Raw genomic sequence first — 21624 nt, 5'->3', positions numbered from 1 at the left:
CCCACCAGCCTCTGTGCCAGGAAGGTCCCTACCCTCAGGGAGTTTCCATTCTGGAGGACGAACACAAGAGAGATGACCAGGTAAACCAGAACATAATCTTGCAGGTTGAGGGGGATGTAGTGATGGGGGATGTAGAACCAGTGATCAGAGGTCCTTCTGATGAGGTGACATTGGAGGGGTGAGGCTTCCGGATAGAGGGAACCCCTGAGGCAGCACGGTGTTGAGAGCATTCTAGTGACGGTGAGAAGCCAGTGAACCTGAATCCGGCCCCTTGTTCATTTTTTACTGCAGCTGAACTTTCCATTCATGGGGCTTTGGCCACGTGCTCCCACCTGGCTCCGGTTTGGGTTTCTAAGTGTCCCTAGGTGCCCTGACCATTCCAGATCACTAGCTGAGGAGATGGTCTATTTTTCAGTGGATTTCAGGGAGTGCCTTTCCCACCAGTGTCACAGCAGAGTAGTCAAGAGTGGGCCGGTCAGGCCACTGAAAAATCTGACCCCCTTCCCACCTAGAAAGCCTCTTCATCCAGGCAGAGGGTTCTGTGACCAGCAAAGGGCTTCGTGGAAACTCCTGGGCAGTACTGGCCCCCAAGGATGTGTGCAAAGCAAGATCAGATCTCTGGGAAGCCCCAGACCCATGCGTGGCCAAGCTCTGCCTTACCCCCTCACGACGCTGTCTTCTGGGGCTGGGTGCCCAAGCCCACACCTCTGGATTCTAGGAGGTGCAGGTGTGGTTATTTTTATCCTGCTCCCAGCGCGGGGCTTCAGGCAGCAAACAAGGGGCCCGGCCATTGTTCCCCTGCCCCCAGGAGTGCTAGATTGTGAGCGTGAGTGCTTTGCCCCCCAAATGCAGCTTTGACCCTTTCGGGCCCTTTTGCATGTAACTAATAGCCGGATGTGTAAACAGGGCAAGGAGAGGGAAGAAAGAAGGACTCTGCCCTTTTAAGTAAAAGGCGAAAATGTGGTAAATATGGTAAGTGCTCTGCCCCCGCGTGGGGCGCGCAGGCCTCCTCTTTGGCTTTTCCAATCAACCTGAAATCTAATTCCAAATTGTATGTGTGTTTTCTGACACCATCAATTTTTCCATCCATATTTTTCTCATGATTCAGCTTTTCTAACCACTTACAATCCCCCTTCCTCACCTGCAGGTTTGCCCTCCAGCAGGTGGGGGTAGCTGGTGAATCGCAGGTTTGGGGGTACCTCCTTCCTCCCAGATGTAACTTCCTCTTGGGGTTTCCTCTGTGTCTTCCTAATTCTGCCAATAGAGCATGTTTTTATCATCTCCTAGTCGAACCCGGGGAGGAAACCCCAGAAAGGTGGTCGGGCTCTGTGCAACCAGGTGTGGCTCGCTTTGAGAAAATTCTCGGTGATTGAGACAGCCCTGGGACCACTCTGATTGAACACGGAGCCGTCGGAGACGGGCCTGGTCCGTAATCCTCTCTCTGCCTTTGTTTTCAAGGCATCACGAGCCTGCTGGCCAATGGCGTTTACTCGGCAGCCTACCCACTGCACGATGTAAGTAACCTTGACAAACATAGTTCATCTCTGCGCGTCATTTGATTCTCCAAACCCCAAGGGCCACACCCCCCAGGGAGATCTCCTTATCCTGTGGTCGGGGCTTCCTGCTTTGGCGCTCCTGTAAATGTCAGCCGCTCACGGCCCTTCCTGGTTCCCCAGGTGGGGACCAGAATTACACACAGAGCCATCTTTTCTTACTGAATCATTCCACCAAGACAGGGGCACTTGTGGCAGAAACTCTGCACGGCCATATCTGAACCTCACAGCCAGCTGGTCCGCAAGAACTTTCCCTGGCTCAGTCTCCCCTACCCCGCCCCGCCCGGGCTCTGGCAGAATGACCAGAGAGCTCTGTTATGTATCTATTTCTGCAGAGCAAGTGGCCAGTTTCCTGAGCCGAATCTCCAAATCCCACTGGTATCCCCCTGACAAATATAGCCTGTGGCCACGGCTGCGTTGTCTTGGCTTGGGATAGAGAGAGAGAAGATTCTCTTCTTATTGTCTCTATGGAAACAAGGACTAGAGTTCAGCAGGGCACTGGGGATGGGCCATGGGGCCTGAGCAGTGTGGGAACTCTGGACAGAGGATCTCTGGAACTTTCCAAATGTGTGTTACTGCAAAGGCTAGGAGAGAGAGAGGACAGGCATGGGGGCCCGGGGACCCAGATTCTAGTCCTGGCCGCTCACTCCTCTGTGACCTTGAGCAGAGGCAGCCCCTGTCCTCTCTGAGCCCCAGTGCCCCCATCTGCAAGTCAGAAATAATACCTGCCCTGTCCAGTTGCCAAGGCTGCAGAGGGTGTTAGCAGGAATTCAGAAACAGAAGGGCTTTCAGTAAGACATTGGACGAACGGGGGGTGGGGCCGGACAGCAAAGGGCTGTCCACCCAGACCGTTGACTCAGAGGGAAAGATGCTCAGCCGACCTGCCGCCGTCCCCCGTCACTCACTGTGAGGATTTGGGCTCAACTGATCCCGTTTTCCCACCTCTGTGCCTCTGTTCATGCTGTTCCCTCTGCCTGCAATGCTCTTCCCTCCTCCTCTGCCTGGACAACCCCTCCCCAGGGCAAACAAAACGTCCCCACGGAGCCTTCCTTTCCCCGCCTCCCTGGCATGGTTGAGTCTTCCTCTCTGGACCTCCATGCTCCCTGTCCCACAAAGACAACACTGTTTGGCCACCATTCATTATGCATGCATCTCATGAAAGCCTCTGCACCTAGTAGGTGCTCAATAAATGCAGTGTGGGGTTAAGTCGAGTTGTCTTGGTGATTGACCTGTTGCAGGATGAATGTTTCGAGGGAGGACTCAGACCCCGCAGGTCCCCGCTGGCGCTCCTGGCTTCTCCCTAGAAGGCGCCTTGCTCATCCGTCCCGTCTGTGCCACTCAGGTTTGCTCAGCCCCACTTGGCCTTTGAGCTGTCACTCCTGCCAAGACATCAGGGACAGAAGCCGAAACGTTTCAGGGCCTCCCTGCCTGTTTGATTCAGCCTTTTAAGTCTTGAAAGGGAAAGGGGAAAGATCAACATTTCTGAGCACCTACTGTGTGCAAAGAACTGTGTCTAGTAGGAGCTTTATCTCATTTAATCTGGTGCAAACACGGAGGCTCAGAGAGCTTTAGTGACTCGCCCAAGTTCACACAGCCCCCGTGGAGGAGCTGGGGCCAGAGGCCAGCCCTGGTTGACAGCAGGCTACTCCACCCCTGGCTGCACCACCACTGCGTCCTCCCTTGGAGGCCGAGGCACCCCTCTTCTCAGGCTTCGCTGCCGCATTTGTCTTAGGAATCGATTCTCGCAGCAGTTTAAACCAACGAGTACAAGACTTCCACTGAGCCCCCAGAAAGCATCTCCAAGATCCTCATGTTAGAAACTCCTTGCGCACCATCATCTTTGTCCCTTACACAGCAGTAGGGAAACCTGCCACGTGGGGTCTGTTCCCACTTTACAGATGGGGAAACTGAGGCTGCAGCTGCTCAAGCAACTTGCCCACGGGCACACAGCCAAGGAGTGGAGCCCAGATCCTCTGGCTCTGCTTCCAGGGTTCTTTCCAGCGGGATGATGGATCTCGGTCATCTCGAGGGAATATGAGATTTTACATGCATGAATTTTCCGTACAGCTGATGGACACACACCCCGTTAAGTACCAAAGCTGATGTTCAAATATTTGGGGAGATAAATCTTTCTGAAGCTAGCCCTGTGGACCCCTTGCCTTAAACAGAGGATGCCGGCTGCTGCTAGGCTGCACCTCGGCCTCTGGCAGGCAGCAGGCCCCTCCCGCGCGTGTACGCTTCTCACCATCTGCCTCTCATCCCTGAGCTGTCCTAGGTCACATCTCAGTGCGTGGCCCAGAGCATCCCACCCTCTCCAGGGCCTTGCTTGCTGCGTTCACTCACTCATTCATTCATTCAACAAGAGCATCTGCCAGGCCAGGGGCCGGGGTCATTGCCAACCAGACAGCAGCCTGTTAGGACTGCACATAGAGGAAGAGCCTTCTACTCCATAACTTGGCGTTTCAGCCGCTGCTGGGTGGCTTTTTGGCTTCCTTCCTGGTTGGCATCTGCCCCCTTCAAGGTCACCGGCTAACTGACCTCTACAGAAATGAGGTGCTGCTGGAATCATGGGGCCGTCTTAGACAAGAGGGAAAACTCTGGGAAGGGGATAGGTTGGGTTGGGTGGGGAGGACCCCTGAAGACTCAGGGGGGAATTTGGTTAAACTGCTCCCAGAGCATCTTCATTCAAAGACCACAGGCATCGGTTGCCCACCTGGTGGTCAAGTTCTCCCCGCCTGGAGGGGGCTGACGGGGCCAGAAGCGGGGGTCACGGAAGGAGCTGGTGAGAGGAGCGGGCACCAGGCAGACCTCCCAGAGCCCTCAGAGCTTTATCTGCCCGGCAGCCCTCAGGACCGGTTGGCCAGGCTTCTAGTCATCAGTGTCACCCGTTGGAATACTGGGCTAGCTTTCGACCTTTAGACACTCCTTCTCTTCCATTGGATTTGGAGACCTGGATCCAAGTCCCAGGTCTGACCAGATTTTGCTATCTCTGCCAGGAAAGTCAGTTTGCTCCTCTGAGCCTGGGTGTTCCCATCTGTAAAATGGGAGCATTGGGCTCACCGATCTGTAGGCACTGGGATCATCTAACTCATGGTCCCTCCTGGGACACTTGAGAGGGAAGGGGGCACCACCCTAGTGGGGCCTGGGATGAGACGCCAGGACCCTCCTGGCAGAGTGGGATGCATGTTCACCCTGTTGACAATCCCTCCAGCCCCTGAAGCCCGCTTTCCTCGGTGTCACCAGTTCCAAGGACCTGACCGCGTTCCCATCCTGGGCGTCGTCTCTGTGTCGGGGGAAGGCACTTCGGGCTTTCCCGGGACGCTTTTTATCCTAGGAGGAGGGGGCCTGGGCGCCCTTCCACACTGTGTGAAGTTCTGTCCTGGGACTAGCTCACCTGCGTAGTGGGGGCAGCTGGAGTGTATGTCTGGAAAGGTTAAAGGACAGTAAGACACCTTTCTCTCTTTACAGGGAGACTATGAAGGGGAGAACGTGGAGTTCAACGACCGGAAGGTAGGTGCTACAGAGCCAGGAGACCGCTCCTCGGGGTCTGGGGGTCTGGGGGCCAGCGGGGGACAGGGGCTCGGGGGTCACGGGACTGCAGCCCCACATCTGAGCGAGAAGGTTGGTGAACCCACCTCGTTGGACTGTTTTCCTCTCTGATTCTCAAAAGCATCCTTGGCAGGTTGTCCGAGCGTGTGAAGGGAAGGGACGTGCCCCCGGCCTGCCCTTCCTTCCTGCACTGACCTGCACTTCCTCTGTCCTTCCTTCCTGCACTGACCTGGCCAGCTTCAAACCCGTGTCTCACTGGATCGGTCAGAACCTCCAGGGCTCTTTGCTGACATTTGGCCTAAGCCTGCCTGGCTTCCGGGAAAATAAGTTTGGGAGCCCCGGGGCCAGCCGCCTGGAGTGCCCCAGCCCCCGCCAGCGCACGGGGAACACAATGGATGGTGGTCAAGCCAGTGTTTCTCAAACTTACTTGACCTGGAACCCTTTTTAATGGGAAAGTTATGGAGCTGGTGTCCCATGAGACACACTTTGGGAAATGCCTAGTGATCCTTTATTCTTCAATGGTTCACCCTAATTCCACCCACCCAGGCTCTCAGGAAGCTCTGCTCCTGCACCCACCCCACATCCGCGCCACCACAGCCAGTTCTCCTTCCCTCGCATGCCCACACCCGGATCCCAGCCTCCCTGCCTCCAAATGAGCCCCTCCCAGCTCCCCAACAAGCCCTGCCCTCCCTCACCTCAGGGAGCAGCCCTCCCTGGGCTCTGTGTTCCTTTCAGCCCCCTTTGTCCCATCTCTTGCTCCCCAAGAACGGATCCTTCCAAGGTGCTAGGTGGGGATGTTTCCCTGAGAACCTCACAATGGAGGCCTTGTCCCAAATTGCAAGGCCCAGGAGACTCTGCATGTGGAATGCTCTCTGTTCCCACCTCCCTCCAGCCCCCCATATGTGTTTTTAAGCCTCCGGTACTTGATACAACTCGCCTGCCCGCCCGCCCGGGAATCCAGCTGAAGATGCTATCTGATTTAGCACAAAAATTACATATTTGGTTATTTTTAGTGTAACATCTGGCATTCGTCTGAGAGCCCGTGACTTGCAGATCTCCTCCATCCCGTCCACGGGCCTGCCCTGCACCAAACCTGGCCTCAGAGCCCAGCCCCCTTCGTCCCTCTGCAGCCCTCTGCCACTGCCTGATGCCCTTCCTCCACAGAGACCCTCTTCTGGCCATTTAGCCTCCAGGTCCCAGGCCCCTCCGCCCTAATCTCCCACCCTCTTCCCCATGCTCCAGCCGCACTGCCGCCTTTCTAATCTAAAGACGACTCGGCTGATGGTCACGTCAGTGCCAAGACTGTCTCATTCAGTTATTACTCAGGAACTACTTACTGGGCACTATTGTGTGCAGGCCCAACAGACAGCTCCAGGTTCATCCAGACCCAAAAGCTCTCTGCCTGGAATGCGGCCCACTTTCCACCCCCCTCTCCTCACTTAATGTTATGTCCCAGCAATGAATACAAAGCCTGGTCCATGATCAGGGAGTATTGGATGAGTGGGTGGATGGATGGGTGGGTGGATGGGTGGACAGATGGACTGACAGATAGATGGACGGGTGGATGGATGGATGGAGGGGTGGAGGGATGGATGGATGGATGGATGGATGGATGGAGGGGTAGAGGGATGGATGGATGGATGGATGGAGGGGTGGAGGGATGGATGGATGGATGGATGGAGGGGTGGAGGGATGGAGGGATGGAGGGATGGATGGAGGGAGGGATGGATGGAGGGGTGGAGGGATGGATGGGTGGATGGATGGAGGGGTGGAGAGATGGATGGATGGATGGGTGGATGGATGGATGGATGGAGGGATGGAGGGATGGATGGATGGATGGATGGGTGGATGGATGGAGGAATGGATGGATGGATGGAGCGATGGATGGGTGGATGGATGGATGGATGGATGGATGGAGGGATGGAGGGATGGAGGGATGGATGGATGGAGGGATGGAGGGATGGAGGGGTGGAGGGGTGGAGGGATGGATGGATGGATGGATGGATGGATGGAGGGAGGGATGGAGGGATGGAGGGGTGGATGGATGGATGGGTGGATGAATGGAGGAATGGATGGATGGATGGAGGGATGGATGGGTGGATGGATGGATGGATGGATGGATGGAGGGATGGAGGGATGGAGGGGTGGAGAGATGGATGGATGGATGGCTGATGGGTAGATGAGTGGATGAGTGGATGCATAGGTGGGTGGATGAGTGGATGGATGGATGGATGGGTGGATGGATGGTTGATGGATGGGTGAGTGGGTAGATGGATGGATGGGTGGATGGGTGGATGGATGGTTGATGGATGGGTGAGTGGGTAGATGGATGGATGGGTGGATGGGTGGATGGATGGTTGATGGATGGGTGAGTGGGTAGATGGATGGATGGGTGGATGGGTGGATGGATGGTTGATGGATGGGTGAGTGGGTAGATGGATGGATGGGTGGATGGGTGGATGGATGGTTGATGGATGGGTGAGTGGGTAGATGGATGGATGGGTGGATGGGTGGATGGATGGTTGATGGATGGGTGAGTGGGTAGATGGATGGATGGGTGAGTGGGTAGATGGATGGATGGGTGGATGGGTGGATGGATGGTTGATGGATGGGTGAGTGAGTAGATGGATGGATGGGTGGATGAGTGGATGGATGGATGGATGGATGGATGGAGGGGTGGAGGGATGGAGGGATGGAGGGATGGATGGATGGATGGATGGATGGGTGGATGGATGGATGGGTGGATGGATGGATGGATGGATGGAGGGGTGGAGGGATGGATGGATGATGAGTAGTGGTGGGTGGATGGAAGGAAGGAAAGAAGGAAGGGGGGAAGGGGAAATGCGCCAGATAACGTGTTTGTGTCCTAACTCAGAGAACTCATTCTCCCTTGGTCGCTCCATCTAAAGTGATCTGGTTCTGAGTATTTTGCTTTCACAATGACAAAATCTGTGGCATCCCGTCAGTGGCAGGAGCCCCAAGTGCCCGAGGACAGAAGGGGGGACGTAGCCAAGCCAAGGCGCTGGTCCTGTGCTGAGCCGGCAGAGCAGGGGCACGGTAGGGATATTTCAGCAGAGGCAGGCCTGGGCCAGGGCCGAGCAAGGCCATAACTATTGGCCTGATCTTTGGGCCACAAACACTCGGGGCCTTGGGGCCAAGCGCTCCTTCCTCCAGGACTGGGGGGGCGGGAGGGTTACTCCAGGCGTGGATTGAGGTGGCCTCATTCCTGTACTGCACTGAGAGCCACGGGGCCCTGGCCCATCATTCATTCATTCATTCACTCATTCATTCAACAATTACTTACTGGAAACCTGTTATCTGCCCTGTTTGAGAAGCTGGGGATGACACAGACCGGACAAACCTGATGCCTCCATCCTAGGGGGAGAGAGCAAGGGTTGAGTAACACACACAGTAATTAAGGACAGCGTCAGTGCTGTGATGGACCTGCCCAGCCACATGGGCCCAGGTGGGAGGTCAGGGCAGGAGAGACGCCGGTGGAGGGAGCCAGGATCCCTCTGAGGTCCAGGTGCTGGAAGGCTCCAGGGTCACGGTGACCAGAGCCACCGGTGCCCAGCTGACCTGCCCCAGGGGCCCCCGACACCTCCCACCTGCTCACAGACTGAGGGGCCCCCAGAGTTCTGCCAACCACAGCCAGGAAATCTGATGCTTGATTTCCTTACGCTGACAGCTACAGGGTGATTGATGTTCTCTTCTTGGCAGGAAGAAAAGTCCACCGAGGTAAAGTGGTTTATGTAGAAAGCTGGAGTGTGCCCCCATCTGCCACATCTCTCAGGGGACGGTGGCCGGCCTGCTGTGGCCAGTCCCAGTGGGCCCGGGAACAGGGTGACCAGCATGATGAGGGCAAGCCTTCCGGAGGGTCTTTCTGTGCCTCCCCTCCCCCGCGGCAATCTCCACTCCCTCTCTTTCCATCCCAGGGTCTCTCCCCTCATCCCTCCCCACTCCCTCCCTCCCCATGATGCTGGTCTATGGTGTAAATTTCAGCTGAGGGGAGGAAGCTGCCGGGTTGGTGACTGGTGACGGCTGCTTTGTTTTTCCAGAGGTGCTGTGCGATCTCATCAGAGTTTGCTGGCTCAGACCCCTCCTTTAGAGAGTAAAACTGTAGGCTGTTCCTCCTTTTCTGCGTAATCAGACAGATGACACATAACAAGCGCCCAGCACTTCACTTCACAAAGCATGAGCCCAACTGGGTCCACTCCGTGACCTGGGAGGAAGGACCGACTCCTTCAGTATCAAGGAGGTGATGGAGCTCAGAGGGGAGGGGGTCTGCCCTGATACCCAGCGGGGACCAGAGGGGGAAGGCCTGGCTCGGATCACCCACTCGGGACTCTGCCCAGGACACCCACTCCAGACCCAGCAGGGCCACCGTCCTAGCAGGGCACCACGGCTCCAATTCCTGGACCCCTTCTCCTCTGAGATGGGGGGAGGCCCTGGGCATCCCACTTCCTTACCCAGAAGCTACAGAGGCTTCCGCACCAGCAGCCAGACTTGCCATTAAGTCTTTCAGAACTTGGAATCATGCTGAACACATCCTGCTTGCGCCACTTACAGAGAGACTTAAAATCTAAAGAAAGCTACCCTTAATAAAGATCAGAGCCGGCGAAACCCAGGATTTTGACAGCAAGGTTCGCTCATAATTTATTAAGAACACATTTAGCTTTTCTATGTTATTTTCCTCCCTGTTTTTTCCTCCCTGCTTATTTTGTCCCTGTGTGCTGACTTTTGATGAAACACAGCACTTGTGTTCTCCTGAGTATTATTTTCAGAGCTGCAGAAAGACAGAGGAAATGGAAAAGTTTGCTAGAAGGTCATTTCTAGGGACCCCTGACTCTCTGGTCTGTGAAAGCTGGGCCCGTCCCCATGAGCCTCTTACACATTTTTAATTTTCAGAGACTCAATTGAAGGCATCTTTGTGCATAGAAATCCATCCCATCAGCTCTGGATCTTCCAAGTCAGTGGGGGAGAATGTAATATTAGCTCAGGCTTCTGTGACAAAATACCAGACTTAAACAGAAGACATTTATGTCTCACAGTTCTGGAGGCTGGAAGTCCCAGATCAAGGTGCCGGCAGGGTTGGGTTCTGGTGCGGGCTCTCTTCCTGGCTTGCGGACAGCCGTCTTCTCAGTGTGTCCTCACACGGCCTTTCCTCCGTGTGTGCACGTGAAAAAAGAAAGCTCTGGTGTCTCTTCCTCTTCTTATAAGGACACCAGTCCTGTCAGGTCAAAACCCTGCTCTCATGACCTCGGTTAACCTTAATTACTTCCGGAAAGACGCAGCCTCCAAATACAGTCACGTTGGGGGCTAAGGCTTCAACCTATGAATCTGGGGGGACACATTCAGTCCATAGTGTAGAGTATTTGGGGGCGATGATATAAAAGGCTGTGTTCGGGGCCACAGCAGAATCTGTATATAGGAGACCCCCAGGTTTTTAAGTCTAAATATTAAGAAAAGGAAAAAGGATGCGAGCCAAGCTTCAGTGTACAGGAGAGACCTGGGGCCCATGGTGAGTTCTCACAGGCGTGCCCACGCCTGCTTCCTGCCAGCAGAGATGGGCAGCTGAGGCCCTGGGTTCCCAGCTGGGGCCCAGCTCCCCTCCAGCCAGCAGTGTCACCGTAGGCTTTGAGTTAAGGTTGGTAAAGCATTAATTACCCACATGCATGGGATTTCTTATTAAAACCAGCAGTCAGTCCTAACCCAGCATCTTCCCGAGGACACCCTATACCCATGCGTTCATACAAGGCTTCCAATCGCCAAGCTCATTGCCATCCTGCCCAAAGCCTGGGGCATGGTGGGGTGTGTAGACTTCATTTATTTCACGAAGCTGTGTTAATCAGACAGCCCAGCTCAGGAGACACACATCAGGCTCTCTGTGCGTCCCGTGAGACTTAAAAATCGTACCACTGGTATTTCTCTGCTGCAAAGCCTGGTGGGTCTGTCTTTTTACAAAGAAAGTGAGCTGTCTGACAGCGGCAGGCCATTTGAGATCAATTCCAGATCAAATTGTGAGCAATGAGGACTCTATAATGATGCCAGAAGTTTCTTTCCTATCCCCACCGTCACCTAAAAACGTAAGCCTATTCCTCGTCGGAAAGCCCGCCACCACCCGCGGCTTCTTCAGGGCCCTTACCAGAGCTGAACGTTTTGACCCATTTTTTCATGTCCGTCTCCCTGACCAGAACGGGAGTTCCAGGGCTCAGGGCTGTGTCTGCTGTGCTCAGCTCAGAACCCGGTGTCCACCACGGTACCCAGCACAGGGCTGACCCTCTGTACGTGTTTGTTGAATGAATGAATGACGTAGCTGTGAGCGGACACCTCAGTTCAGCGGGGGCCCAGCAGCCCTGTGTTCTGGGGAGCAACCTGGGAGCGTTACATTTTCCCCAGCCCTTCACCACTTCCTCTCTCCCAGCTCCTGTACGAAGAGTGGGCGAGTTACGGGGTCTTCTACAAGTACCAGCCCATCGACCTGGTCAGGTGAGAGGGGACACTGGGAGCAGGCCTGATCGGATAGATGTCCCTGTGCATTTCGACTGTGCTAAGTGTGCAGTGCATGGGGGCCTGCTTGAACTCGAAGAGCTTGTGCAGGAAAGCCAAGGTCTCCCGGCAGGACGGGAGCCTGGCGGAGCCTTAGATAAGCAGTTTATTCAGATTCACTGCAGGACCGGCTCTTATCTGTCATATTCACTGTCTCTCCCTAAATCCACAGTCCAGCTCGACCCAGCCAGGCATCTGGTGTGATTTCTTTCTGTGTTGAAAGGAAGAAAAGAGCTGCCTGGGAATTTGTAAGAATTGCCCCTCTGGGCAATGCGTCCTCTCCTGAGGGGACCTCCATCCCGGGCCAGGAAGGGGCAAACAGATCAGGCAATGGGTGTGCTGCTGGGGGACACGTAGACCAGAACCCAGCCCATCAAGGAGCCAGAAACGCTTAATATGCAGAGTGATTGGTTCTCTTGGTGCCTCGGGGCCGGAGTTTATTCCTGTTCTTAGGCTGAGCAGGGCTGGAACAGAGCTGACAGCCTCCGGGCAACATCATGCCCTTCAGCGTGGGCATCACAAGCGGAAGTGCTCCCACCTTCGGGGCACAGCAGAGAAGTGCTGGCATAGGGAAAGCAGAGAGTACCCCAAACCTGGCAGCCTGGCTCAAGGGCCCCCAGTCTCTGCTTCTTTGGTTGAGAGAATCAGGGGCCCCCCACGAGCTATTCCTCGCTGGTGGGGAGGGGGTACGGTGTAATTTTTTCCCCCTGATGTGGATTGAGAATGTGTCTCTGTTTGGCTTTGCCCTGCGCTGCAGGAAGTATTTTGGGGAGAAGATTGGCCTGTACTTCGCCTGGCTGGGAGTCTACACCCAGATGCTCATCCCCGCCTCCATGGTCGGGATCATCGTCTTCCTCTACGGATGGGCCACCGTCGATGAGAACATCCCCAGGTAGGCGGGCGGCCCCTCCCTCCGAACACATCCTCATCTTACTAAGGAGCCGCGTTCCTATTACTGCAGGAGCAGAACTCCCTGGGGCTCGGGCCCCGCACCCCAACCCCTGCCCCGCCGTGCGCCCGCTCAGTCCCCCCGGGGACGTCACAGGCCAGGCCAGGCGCTGTCAGAAAGAGAGCTGCCCAGTCCAAAGGGTGTAATAGCCGTCTGAGCGCGCGGGCGGCCTTTGCAGGCACGATCGCCCTCGGAGACGCTTTATTATCGAGAGGAAGACATAGAATAAATATCCAACTCCTTTTCGTTCTTTGAAGCTTTTTTCCCCGTTTAGTTCTTGGTCATTATGTGACAAGAAAATTGACTGCTTCCCTGTGCGGTCAGGAAATGAGACGGATGACCATTTGGAGACCTCGGGGCAGCGCACTCAGCCGGCCAGGCCCTTGTCCGTACCGCATCCCCTGTCCCCACGGCTTTGGGAAATGTTGCAACAACAGGACCGTCATGAGGGCTGACCTGGTGCAACAGGCCCCGGTCTCTGAACGCAGGGCTGATAGTCCTGCTACTATTCACCAAGGGGTGGGCCAGGCGTGGGGGGCTCTTGGAAGGAGGTCAGGACCCCAGAGACAGCCCGGCGTCGTGCCGGGTGTGGTTCTCCCAGAATGGCAGCCAGAACGTGAGTCAAGCAGCGGGAGCTTGAGGACACCGTCTCCCCTCTTTTCTAGTGGTTTCCTAGACTTGCTAATACCGACCCAGGGATAACTGATTGTGTTATGAGTCCAGGATTTCAGGCCTAACTTCCATCAGGAACACTGTGCCGATGGGCAAAACACTGGATAGAAAAGTGGACGCCCCTGGCCCTGCCTCCTGGGAGCTGGCGGTCTGTCGGGGACAGTCCCGGTACATCAGCGCAGTTTACGTTTCTTACAGCTCAGCCCAGTGTCTCTGAAGCAGAGCTGTGGTTTAGACAATCCATCCGTGGTTCTGATCAGCAAAGAGCCAATGAAGGAGTCTTTTACTTGGTGGAGAAACTGACTCCTTAGGACTCAGCGGTGCAGAAAGGCCACATCCAGTAACTTTGCGCAAGTGATGTGTGAATACATGAATAACACCTAAAATATTCCACCCACCCGGAATCAGAACGTTAAAGGAATCTGGCTTATGTCCCTCCAGGGTTATTTTGGGCACAGGCAGGAGAAAGCTTGTCCCTTTGTTTGCTAATGACACGAGTTCACTGTGCTGGGGTTTGACGAAGGCAGAGATCAAAAAGTAGCCCAGACGCGGAGGGGACTGAACTCCAAAACCAGAGAGACGCTGTGAGTGGAGGGTGAGGAGCCCCCCACGGAGACTTCTCCATCTGCCTTCCTGCCGGTCCTGGAGGGGAAGCTGGGCTGGTGGCCTCGTCCAGGATGCTCTGCCCAGGCAGGCGCGGGCTCCCTGACAAGGACGCCGACATCCCCAGGCCAGGCCAGGCCAGCGCTGTCACACAGCCAGGGATGCAAACAGCGTTTACTGGGAATTCTGGAGCCCCGTCTGACCTCGGCCTCTGCTCACTTGGTGCCTTGAACAAAGCAGGAAGTGTGCATTCCCCTTGGAATCTGGCACAAGCCAGTTTGTAGGATAGCCAGTGCCCCCTGCACCCCCTGCGCCCCGCACGATGCTGCCCTGCCGCTCCTGCCCCTCTATTTGCCCCCAAAGAGCAGGCCCACCCATGGCTTGTCTTTATTTTGGCTGAAGGCAGTGAAGGGAGAGGCTGAGGGTTTAAAACCAGCAGAAACAGGCTTTTTGATTGGTTGACGTTGTTTAAGCTGGCAGGGAGGAGGGCTGGGCAGCCGTGGGGCTCACAGGCAGGCAGAGACGCGGGCCCCGGCCCCCCCCCGGCCCCTCCCATCCTCAGGGCCCCAGGCGGCACCCTGACAATGGTGGAGGGGGCCTTCCATCCACAGGTTCCCTGAGAGGGGCTGGGCTCCTGCACGGGTGGGATGTCCTGCCCCTCTGCCTTTCAGGAGAGGCCCCCAGAAGAGAGGAAGCTCAGGGAGGGACAAGAGATGGACCCCCTCGAGGCGGCTCCTCCGCCTACTTTTAAAGTCAGAGCAGCTGCCGGTGCTCCACTATTCCCACAATAATGATGGTGAACGAGAGGATGAGTCCCAGGGCCGTTCCGAGGGCTTCACGTGCGTTCCCCTGTTTAATCCTCCTAACAACCCAGTAACACGGCTTCTCAGGGAATTCCCTGGTGGTCCAGTGGTTAGGGCTGCGCTCTTTCACTGCCGAGAGCCTGGCTGGATTCAATCCCTGGTCGGGGAACTAAGATCCCATGTGCTGCGCAGTGCAGCCAAAAAAAAAAAAAACACCCAATATACTTGAATAAAATGCCATGGCCTTTTAAAAAATAAAATGGGTTCTCTATTCTCAGCATCCCCATTCTATAGATGGGGAAACTGAGGCCCAAGGAGTTGGAGCAACCTGCCCAAGGCCACACAGCTCACAAGCGGTAGAGCTGAGATTCAAATCCAGAGCTGGCTGGCTCCTGAGTCCATGGTGCCCTACGGCCTCTGTGTGCCTGTCCCCGCCCCACATACACGTGCACACAGGCACACACACGCATGCTCACACACACACTCCCCCAGATGCTTCGAGGCAGCAGCTGGTCCATCTTTCCCTCTCCCATGCCTGACACCGTGCCTGGCACATACAGCATGTACACAATCTTTTAATAAGTCTATAGTAAGAGTAACCGTGAGAAGAGAATTGAGCTGAATGCCCGCAGTGCTAGCAGAGGAGGGTCCCTCACAGCCTCTCAGCAAATGTTTCTCCAACACCGCTGGCTGTGGCCCAGCCACGATTCTGTGCATCCAGAAATTTTTTTTAAAAGCCAAAAACAACCACCCGATTCGGCCCCCTCCTCGATAGCCACCTAACCCTTGGGAATCAGACTCCTGCCACATGTCTAACAATAGCTCAGTATCTTGTCCAAATTAGCAGGGAGAAGGGCAGGGCAGGGCAGGGCAGAGCTGGCAGGGCCTAATTCTGGCCTCCCTTCTCATCTTCCAGAAGGAGAAACTGAGTCTGAGGCTAAAGGACTGGGCCGGGGGCACAGAGGGCAGGAATAACCAACCCATCAAGGACCTGGGCCACGCCCCCTGGTCTCAGCAGGGAGCCCTCCTGTGGCCTCTGGGCATCAACTGAGAGCAGTGCAGGGCCCGGGCTTGACAGACAGAGCCCAGGGCTCAATCCCCACTCTGCTGTGTGGCCCTGAGCAAGTGACTTCCCCTCTCTGGGCTCGCTTCCTCATCTATGAAGATGGGATTGTCATAGACCCAGAGCTGGTCCAGGCCAGGTAGACGCTCGGTGCAGGCTCCTGCTCACACAGCTAATGGCCCTTATTGTATTTTTCAGTATTAGTAGGAGAGAACCTGAGGGCTGGGCAGGGCGGAGGAGGAAGGCCACTGGGCATCGCTCAGCTCCCCATCCTGTCCAGCCACACCCCCTGGGCTCGAGCCCCAGACTCAGCAGAACAAAAGCCCTGCCCTGAGCCGGACTAGTATCCTGAGCAGAAACTCCCCCTCATTTTCCGGGTGAGCCCAGCGTGGTGGGTCCCCAACCCCAGGCAGCTTGTGGGTGTGTTCCTTCCAACCCAACCACCCGTCTCCCGGGACGAGGTCCGGGAGAACCATTTCTCCATCCTCTTAGGGGCCCAGAGTGCCCAGCAATGTCCGCAGGCTGGTACCCAGGCCTGCCCGGGGCCAGCTGTCCCACGGCGTCCCCGCAGGGATGGACTGAAGCCCGAAGGAACGGCGCGTAGCAGGTGCCAGGCTCACGGCCAGGGCTCAGGAGGGGCGTGGCGTTCTGGGGCCTTGATCCCATTCCTCCTTCGGGTCTCCGGGGCCTTGTCAGGTCAGGACCTGGACAGCATTCCCTCTTAGCACAACCTTGACGGTGCCTGGTTATCAGAGGGAGGCTGGCTGGGACCTCGGCCTCAAAGATGAACGCTCACCGGCCACACGGCAAGTCCGATGGGTCCACACCCAGGACCACCTACAGAAGTTGCAGGCTGGGTACAAAATTAAAATGCAGGGCCCTGTACAAAAATCATTAAGGCTTTAAGAGGGGGACAGAGTGTGAAACCGAGCTGGGGCCCCTGTGTGGCAGCACCTGTCACACGTCCCTGAAGCCCACCTGGGATGGAGAAGAAGGATGTGGGCGCCGGCGGAAGCTGGCTGATGAGCCAGACCATGACCACCACGGCGGGGACCCCCAGCACTTTCTCCCACCCGACATGGCTCCGGGAGGCTCCGGTCCACGTGGGCCGGCAGGGACCCTGCCCATCGGGACTCTGGGCTGCTCCCTCTGTTCCAGCATGGAGATGTGTGACCAGAGACACAACATCACCATGTGCCCACTGTGTGACAAGACCTGCAGCTACTGGAAGATGAGCTCTGCGTGCGCCACGGCCCGCGCCAGCCACCTCTTCGACAACCCCGCCACTGTCTTCTTCTCCGTCTTCATGGCCCTCTGGGGTAAGCCGAGCGCCGCCACCCCATCTGTGGGGCAGAGGCAACTTCGGGTGGGTCCCCACATTCCCTCCCTCTCCTTGAGGCTACCCGCAGGACCGTTTGCCAGGAATGCACACAGGAGGAACGGTCAGCACAAAGAATCCGCAGGTTTCTGTCTGCAGGTTACCAGGGTCTGTGCTGGGTCACGACCCACAGATGCATCTGACCCGGCCAAGAGCCCCTCATGAAAAGCCTAGGAGGGTGCTTTGCTCCCGGAACCGGGACCTCTTTCCTGGGGCCGGGATTTGTTGCTGCTTTAGAACAAGGAGTGCCGAGGGTTCTCCCTTCCTCCCGATGATGCTGGGAAAGCTGACCAGGCCCAGGCCCTGGGGCACAGCTCTCATTATCCCCCAGCACCCTTGCGGGTGTCACATGCCCATTTTACAAGTAAGGAAGCCAAGGCCCAGGGAGAGTTGATGTGACTCACCCAGGATCACCCACCCAGCTCCTGAGCAGCCAAGGTAAGGAGTGAACATACAATTCCAGAGCCTGTGCCCTTAACCACTGGACTCCACTGCTACCTGGAGTCCAGGGCAGACGGCTCCTCCTCCGGGATTCTTGCTGAATCCAGGTCCCACCTGGTACCCATCTCAGGCTTGGGGGGCACGGGAGGTGGGTAAGTGGTGGCTGGATGCATTTCCGCAGACGTTTCTGGATTAGCAGATAAGGCTGTTTCCTCCTCTGTGGCCCCGTGACACAACCTTTGCCAGCAGGGCCTTCAGGATTCGGGCACCCGTGTGCTGAGCCGTCCCCTGGGCACCAGAGCCCCAGTCTTTGCCCTCAGGGGCTCCCAGCTAGTAGGAGATGGAGCTGCACACAGAGAGGGCACAGGAGCCCTGGGGGAGGGACGTCAGCTCTGCCCTTCCCCGCATAACTCAACCCTCAGCTTCCTTGCCTGTAAAATGGGGGTGTGACAAGGATCAGAGACAGCGGGCGCAAAATCTCAGCCAGTGCTTAGCACGTACATGGCTGACTCTCAGTAAACGGTCCTGCCCTTGTGACCACAGACCACAGGCGGGGCTGCCTGACACACAGCGGGGGTGTGAGACTGAGTAAGGTGATGTGACTTGCGTGTAGCGTGTGTACCAACCGGTATTTACCAAGTGCCTGTGCTGGGCACAGGGGAAACCATGGGAGGAAAAACCACTGCATCCACTGACTTAGTCCAAGATTCAGGAGGGCACAGCACGTGCAAAGGCCCTGTGGTGAGGGTGCAGGCCTGTTGAAGGAGCCTGCGGGTGCAGGGAGCAAGTGGGAGTGAGAGCAGGAGGACCCTGGAGGCCAGCAAGGGCCGCAGAGGACTTTGTGTTCTCGCTGGGAGGACTCAGAAGCCAGTGCAGTTGGCCCGCTGTATCAGAGGTTTTCTCGTCTTAAACTTGAGTCAGAGACGGCAACTTACGTAAGAAGCAGCTGAGGAGGTGACAGAGGGAGGCTGACCCAGCTCTGACTGGGGACAGCAGCGGGGCTTTCGCTCAAGACCCACGCGAGCTCCAGGGCAGATGCTCAACCACCTGCACGTGATAGCGAGAAGCTGTTTCTCCCGAGGGCGGCACCGTGGGGGGAAGAAGGCCAGTGAGAAAGTGCAAGAGCAGCAGTTAGCGGGCCTCTCGCGCCCTCCCTCCCTGGCCCTGGGCTCCCCGACTGTGTTCCATCTGTTCCCACTGTCCTGCCTAGACACCCGGTAACAGCTGCGCCAAACTGAGGGCCTCCGATGGAGGAGACTCTGGTCATTCCAGAGTGCTCTCGTGCCCACCCCTCCTGTGAGCTAAGGAGATGCCTCGGGCTTGGCGAAGCCCGTGTCGCATGGAGCACAGGGGTACAAATGACAGCCCCCACCCCACTCATGAACATCACCCCTCCACATCCTTCCCCCCCGGCTCGGCAGTGGCCTGTAGCCCATGGACACCCGGGTAATAGAGACACCCAGGACTGTCCATCCACCCAAGCTCCGGGAGCTCGAAGCACAGCTTCACGATCAGTGCAGTCGCCATGGGCACAAGCTGGTCCTCCTAACGAGGCTGAGAATGAGAGTCACAGGTCACCAGCTCAGCGTAAGGGAGAGATTTCCAGCAGTGAGTGCTGGGCTGGGCTGGGCTGGCCTGGCAGGTGGTGAGCAGCCTGTTTCAGGAGGCATTCAAGCTGAGGTTGGAGGAGTCCTTGCTGGGGCTACCACAGAGCATGGGGAGGTGATGTCTGTGTGTGGTTCATGGTGGCTTATGAGAAGATTCCCCGCACCACACTCTAGCTCGGATGATTAATTCTGGGATCAATCTGACTGTAGATTTAGGCTCAATGGCCATCTTCACTGAGCTGATGTGTATGTGTCTGACATGGGGCTGGATGCTCCTTGAGCTTCATCCCACCTTATCCCACAGCTGAGAAATTGTCCCCATTTCACAGATGAGGAAAGTGGGTCTCCACTGGCACGGCCAGGAATGGAGCCCACGTTGCCCTGAGCCTGTTCCGCCTCCCCTGCCCGCCCCTGTCTCTTTGGACCCTGCATCTCTCAGAACCATCCCCCTGCCCCCCACCACCCTCTGCTTCTCATTGCCAGCCTCCCTGGCCTTCCTCAAGATCTCTGGTTGGCTCCCTTCCTTCCTCTCTGATCGGGGCCCAGGAAGCTCCAAGCTGAGGCTGGAACACCTCCTGGCTGGGCACCCAGCCTCCCGGTTCCCCAGCTCCGAGCGGGGGAGGCTCACCCGTCAGCATTCACGCCCACGGTGGAGCCCAGATGCACAGCTGCCGGCTAGACGGTTTGGTCCAATTCAGTACCCAGCTGTGCTGGCTGTGAGTCAGGATGACTAGTCAGCAGGTAATAGTACCAGTCCCTGGGCCAGATTCAGGTTCATCTCTCAGCTCTGTCACCCGCCAGCTGTGCAACTTCAGGAAAGTGGCTTCAACTCTCTGGGCCCTGGGTTCCCCATCTGTAAAATGGAGACAGTGGTTGGGAATGTCAAATGAGTCACGTCTTGTGATGTCTTAGGGCTGTGCCTGGTGCTAGTTGTCATGTCCTGCTGGCTGTTACATCGGATCAGTGAGCCCTTGCTTCTTGAAAATGTGAAAACAGCCTAGACCCTTGGAGATTGGAGCTCAGATCTAACCTGTCACCTTGTGCCTGGGGGCCTCTGTGAATTATGTCACTTCATCTCCTTCAGAAAAGAACACTAGCTTTGGCTGGCTGGTTCCTACTGTGTGCCAGGCACTGTCCTGAGCATCTTATGTGAGCGACTCAATAATTCTCCCAGTAACTATAGGAGGGAAACAGGCTTTACTACCCCATTTAGCAGATGAAAAAATTGAGGCAACTTTCCCAGGGTTACACCAGCTAACAAGAGGCAGAGGCAAGACTTGAACCCCAGCGTTCTGGATCCCCAGCCCCAAATACTTGACCCCTGGGTTTTACTCTCTCTGTCAGCGTTACTAATCAGGTCTAGCTCATGTGTGTGCTTATTCCTGGCAGGCTTACCTTAAATTCATTCTCTCACCTGGAATAGTTTCCCCAGCTCCCTCCAAACAAACAGGCTCCCTTTTCCCCTCCAGAGTTCTGCACAGAGTTCTGCACAGGCTACCTCACTGGTCTCCACAACAACCCTGGAGAGAAACACTGTTATTCTCTGATGTGGACACGGAAGCACAGAGAGGTTAAGTGACTTGCCCAAGGTCACACAGCTAGCAGATTTGTAACAGACATGATAGACCCGTGCCTGGCCCGCCGGCCTTAGCGGTCCAAGCTAGTGCCCTGGTCTCACCTCTCCATCCAAACATCCTCCACCCCCATTCTGTGCCCTCCTGGGGGAGCAGAGATTCACCATGAGCTGGCGGTGAGGGGCACACAGGCAGCAATGCCACTCAACCCGCCAGGAGGCAGGGAGTTGGTTGAATTTTGTGCACCCCCTCAATGAAGCCAGCTTGGTCACATCATGCTTCTTTACCCCTACTGTGTGCAAAGGGGTACCACTTCACAGCCTCCAAGGTGTTGGCCAGCCCTTACCAGTAGCCCCGTCCTTGGGAGAAAAACAGATGGTCCCATCCTTCCCCTATCCAAGATGCAGGGAAACGGGCAAATCTGTGTTTCCGCTGTTTGTCCCCACGTCCTCCAGCTCCACTTGCACCGTAGGAGACAACAGAGGTGCCTGTCTGTCAAGGGCAAGTTCAGTCTACACACCCCCCATTTGGGGGAGAAAGAAAAAAACAACAAAAAAGCCAAACCACTCTCATGAAGCACTAACGGAAAGAGGAGCTTATTATAAATCAAGACAGAAGCAACAGGAAAGGGCCTGCTGGGCTGAGAGGTGCCTGTTGACAACCCGCCCCTGCCCCCAGGGTGGAAGGGGATTCAGTCCCTCTTTCACACTTTACGCTGTCAGGCGTAATTAGCAGCGAGCTTGCCATTGTTGAGGGGTTTTTTTTAGTCCCTTATTCAGTTACTTGTTCATTATCCTCTAAAGGATCATTTTCCCACTGGTGTTTCTTCTCCCGCTGTGTCCTTTCTTTTCCTGTCCTCCAGCTGCTAAGGTTTCTGCTCACA

General features: G+C 56.1%; 1 protein-coding gene across 9 annotated transcripts in view; it reads left to right on the top strand.

The window, feature by feature from the left end:
• ANO1 (anoctamin 1) overlaps positions 1–21624 on the top strand; it is a 92106-nt gene that overhangs the window by 30938 nt on the left and 39544 nt on the right. For 5 of the 9 annotated variants that reach the window (XM_057552916.1, XM_057552910.1, XM_057552912.1 and 2 more), the window contains 6 exons: positions 907–972; positions 1459–1514; positions 5022–5063; positions 11527–11591; positions 12409–12543; positions 16900–17060. In XM_057552916.1, the coding sequence (XP_057408899.1) occupies positions 907–972; positions 1459–1514; positions 5022–5063; positions 11527–11591; positions 12409–12543; positions 16900–17060 (525 nt within the window). The remainder of the gene's footprint in view (positions 1–906; positions 973–1458; positions 1515–5021; positions 5064–11526; positions 11592–12408; positions 12544–16899; positions 17061–21624) is intronic. The other 4 variants (XM_057552915.1, XM_057552913.1, XM_057552914.1 and 1 more) reach the window with 1 other exon arrangement.

Source organism: Balaenoptera acutorostrata, chromosome 9 (assembly GCF_949987535.1).
Source record: "Balaenoptera acutorostrata chromosome 9, mBalAcu1.1, whole genome shotgun sequence".
Taxonomy (NCBI): Eukaryota; Metazoa; Chordata; class Mammalia; order Artiodactyla; family Balaenopteridae; genus Balaenoptera; species Balaenoptera acutorostrata.
This window is presented reverse-complemented; position numbering and strand designations above follow the sequence as displayed.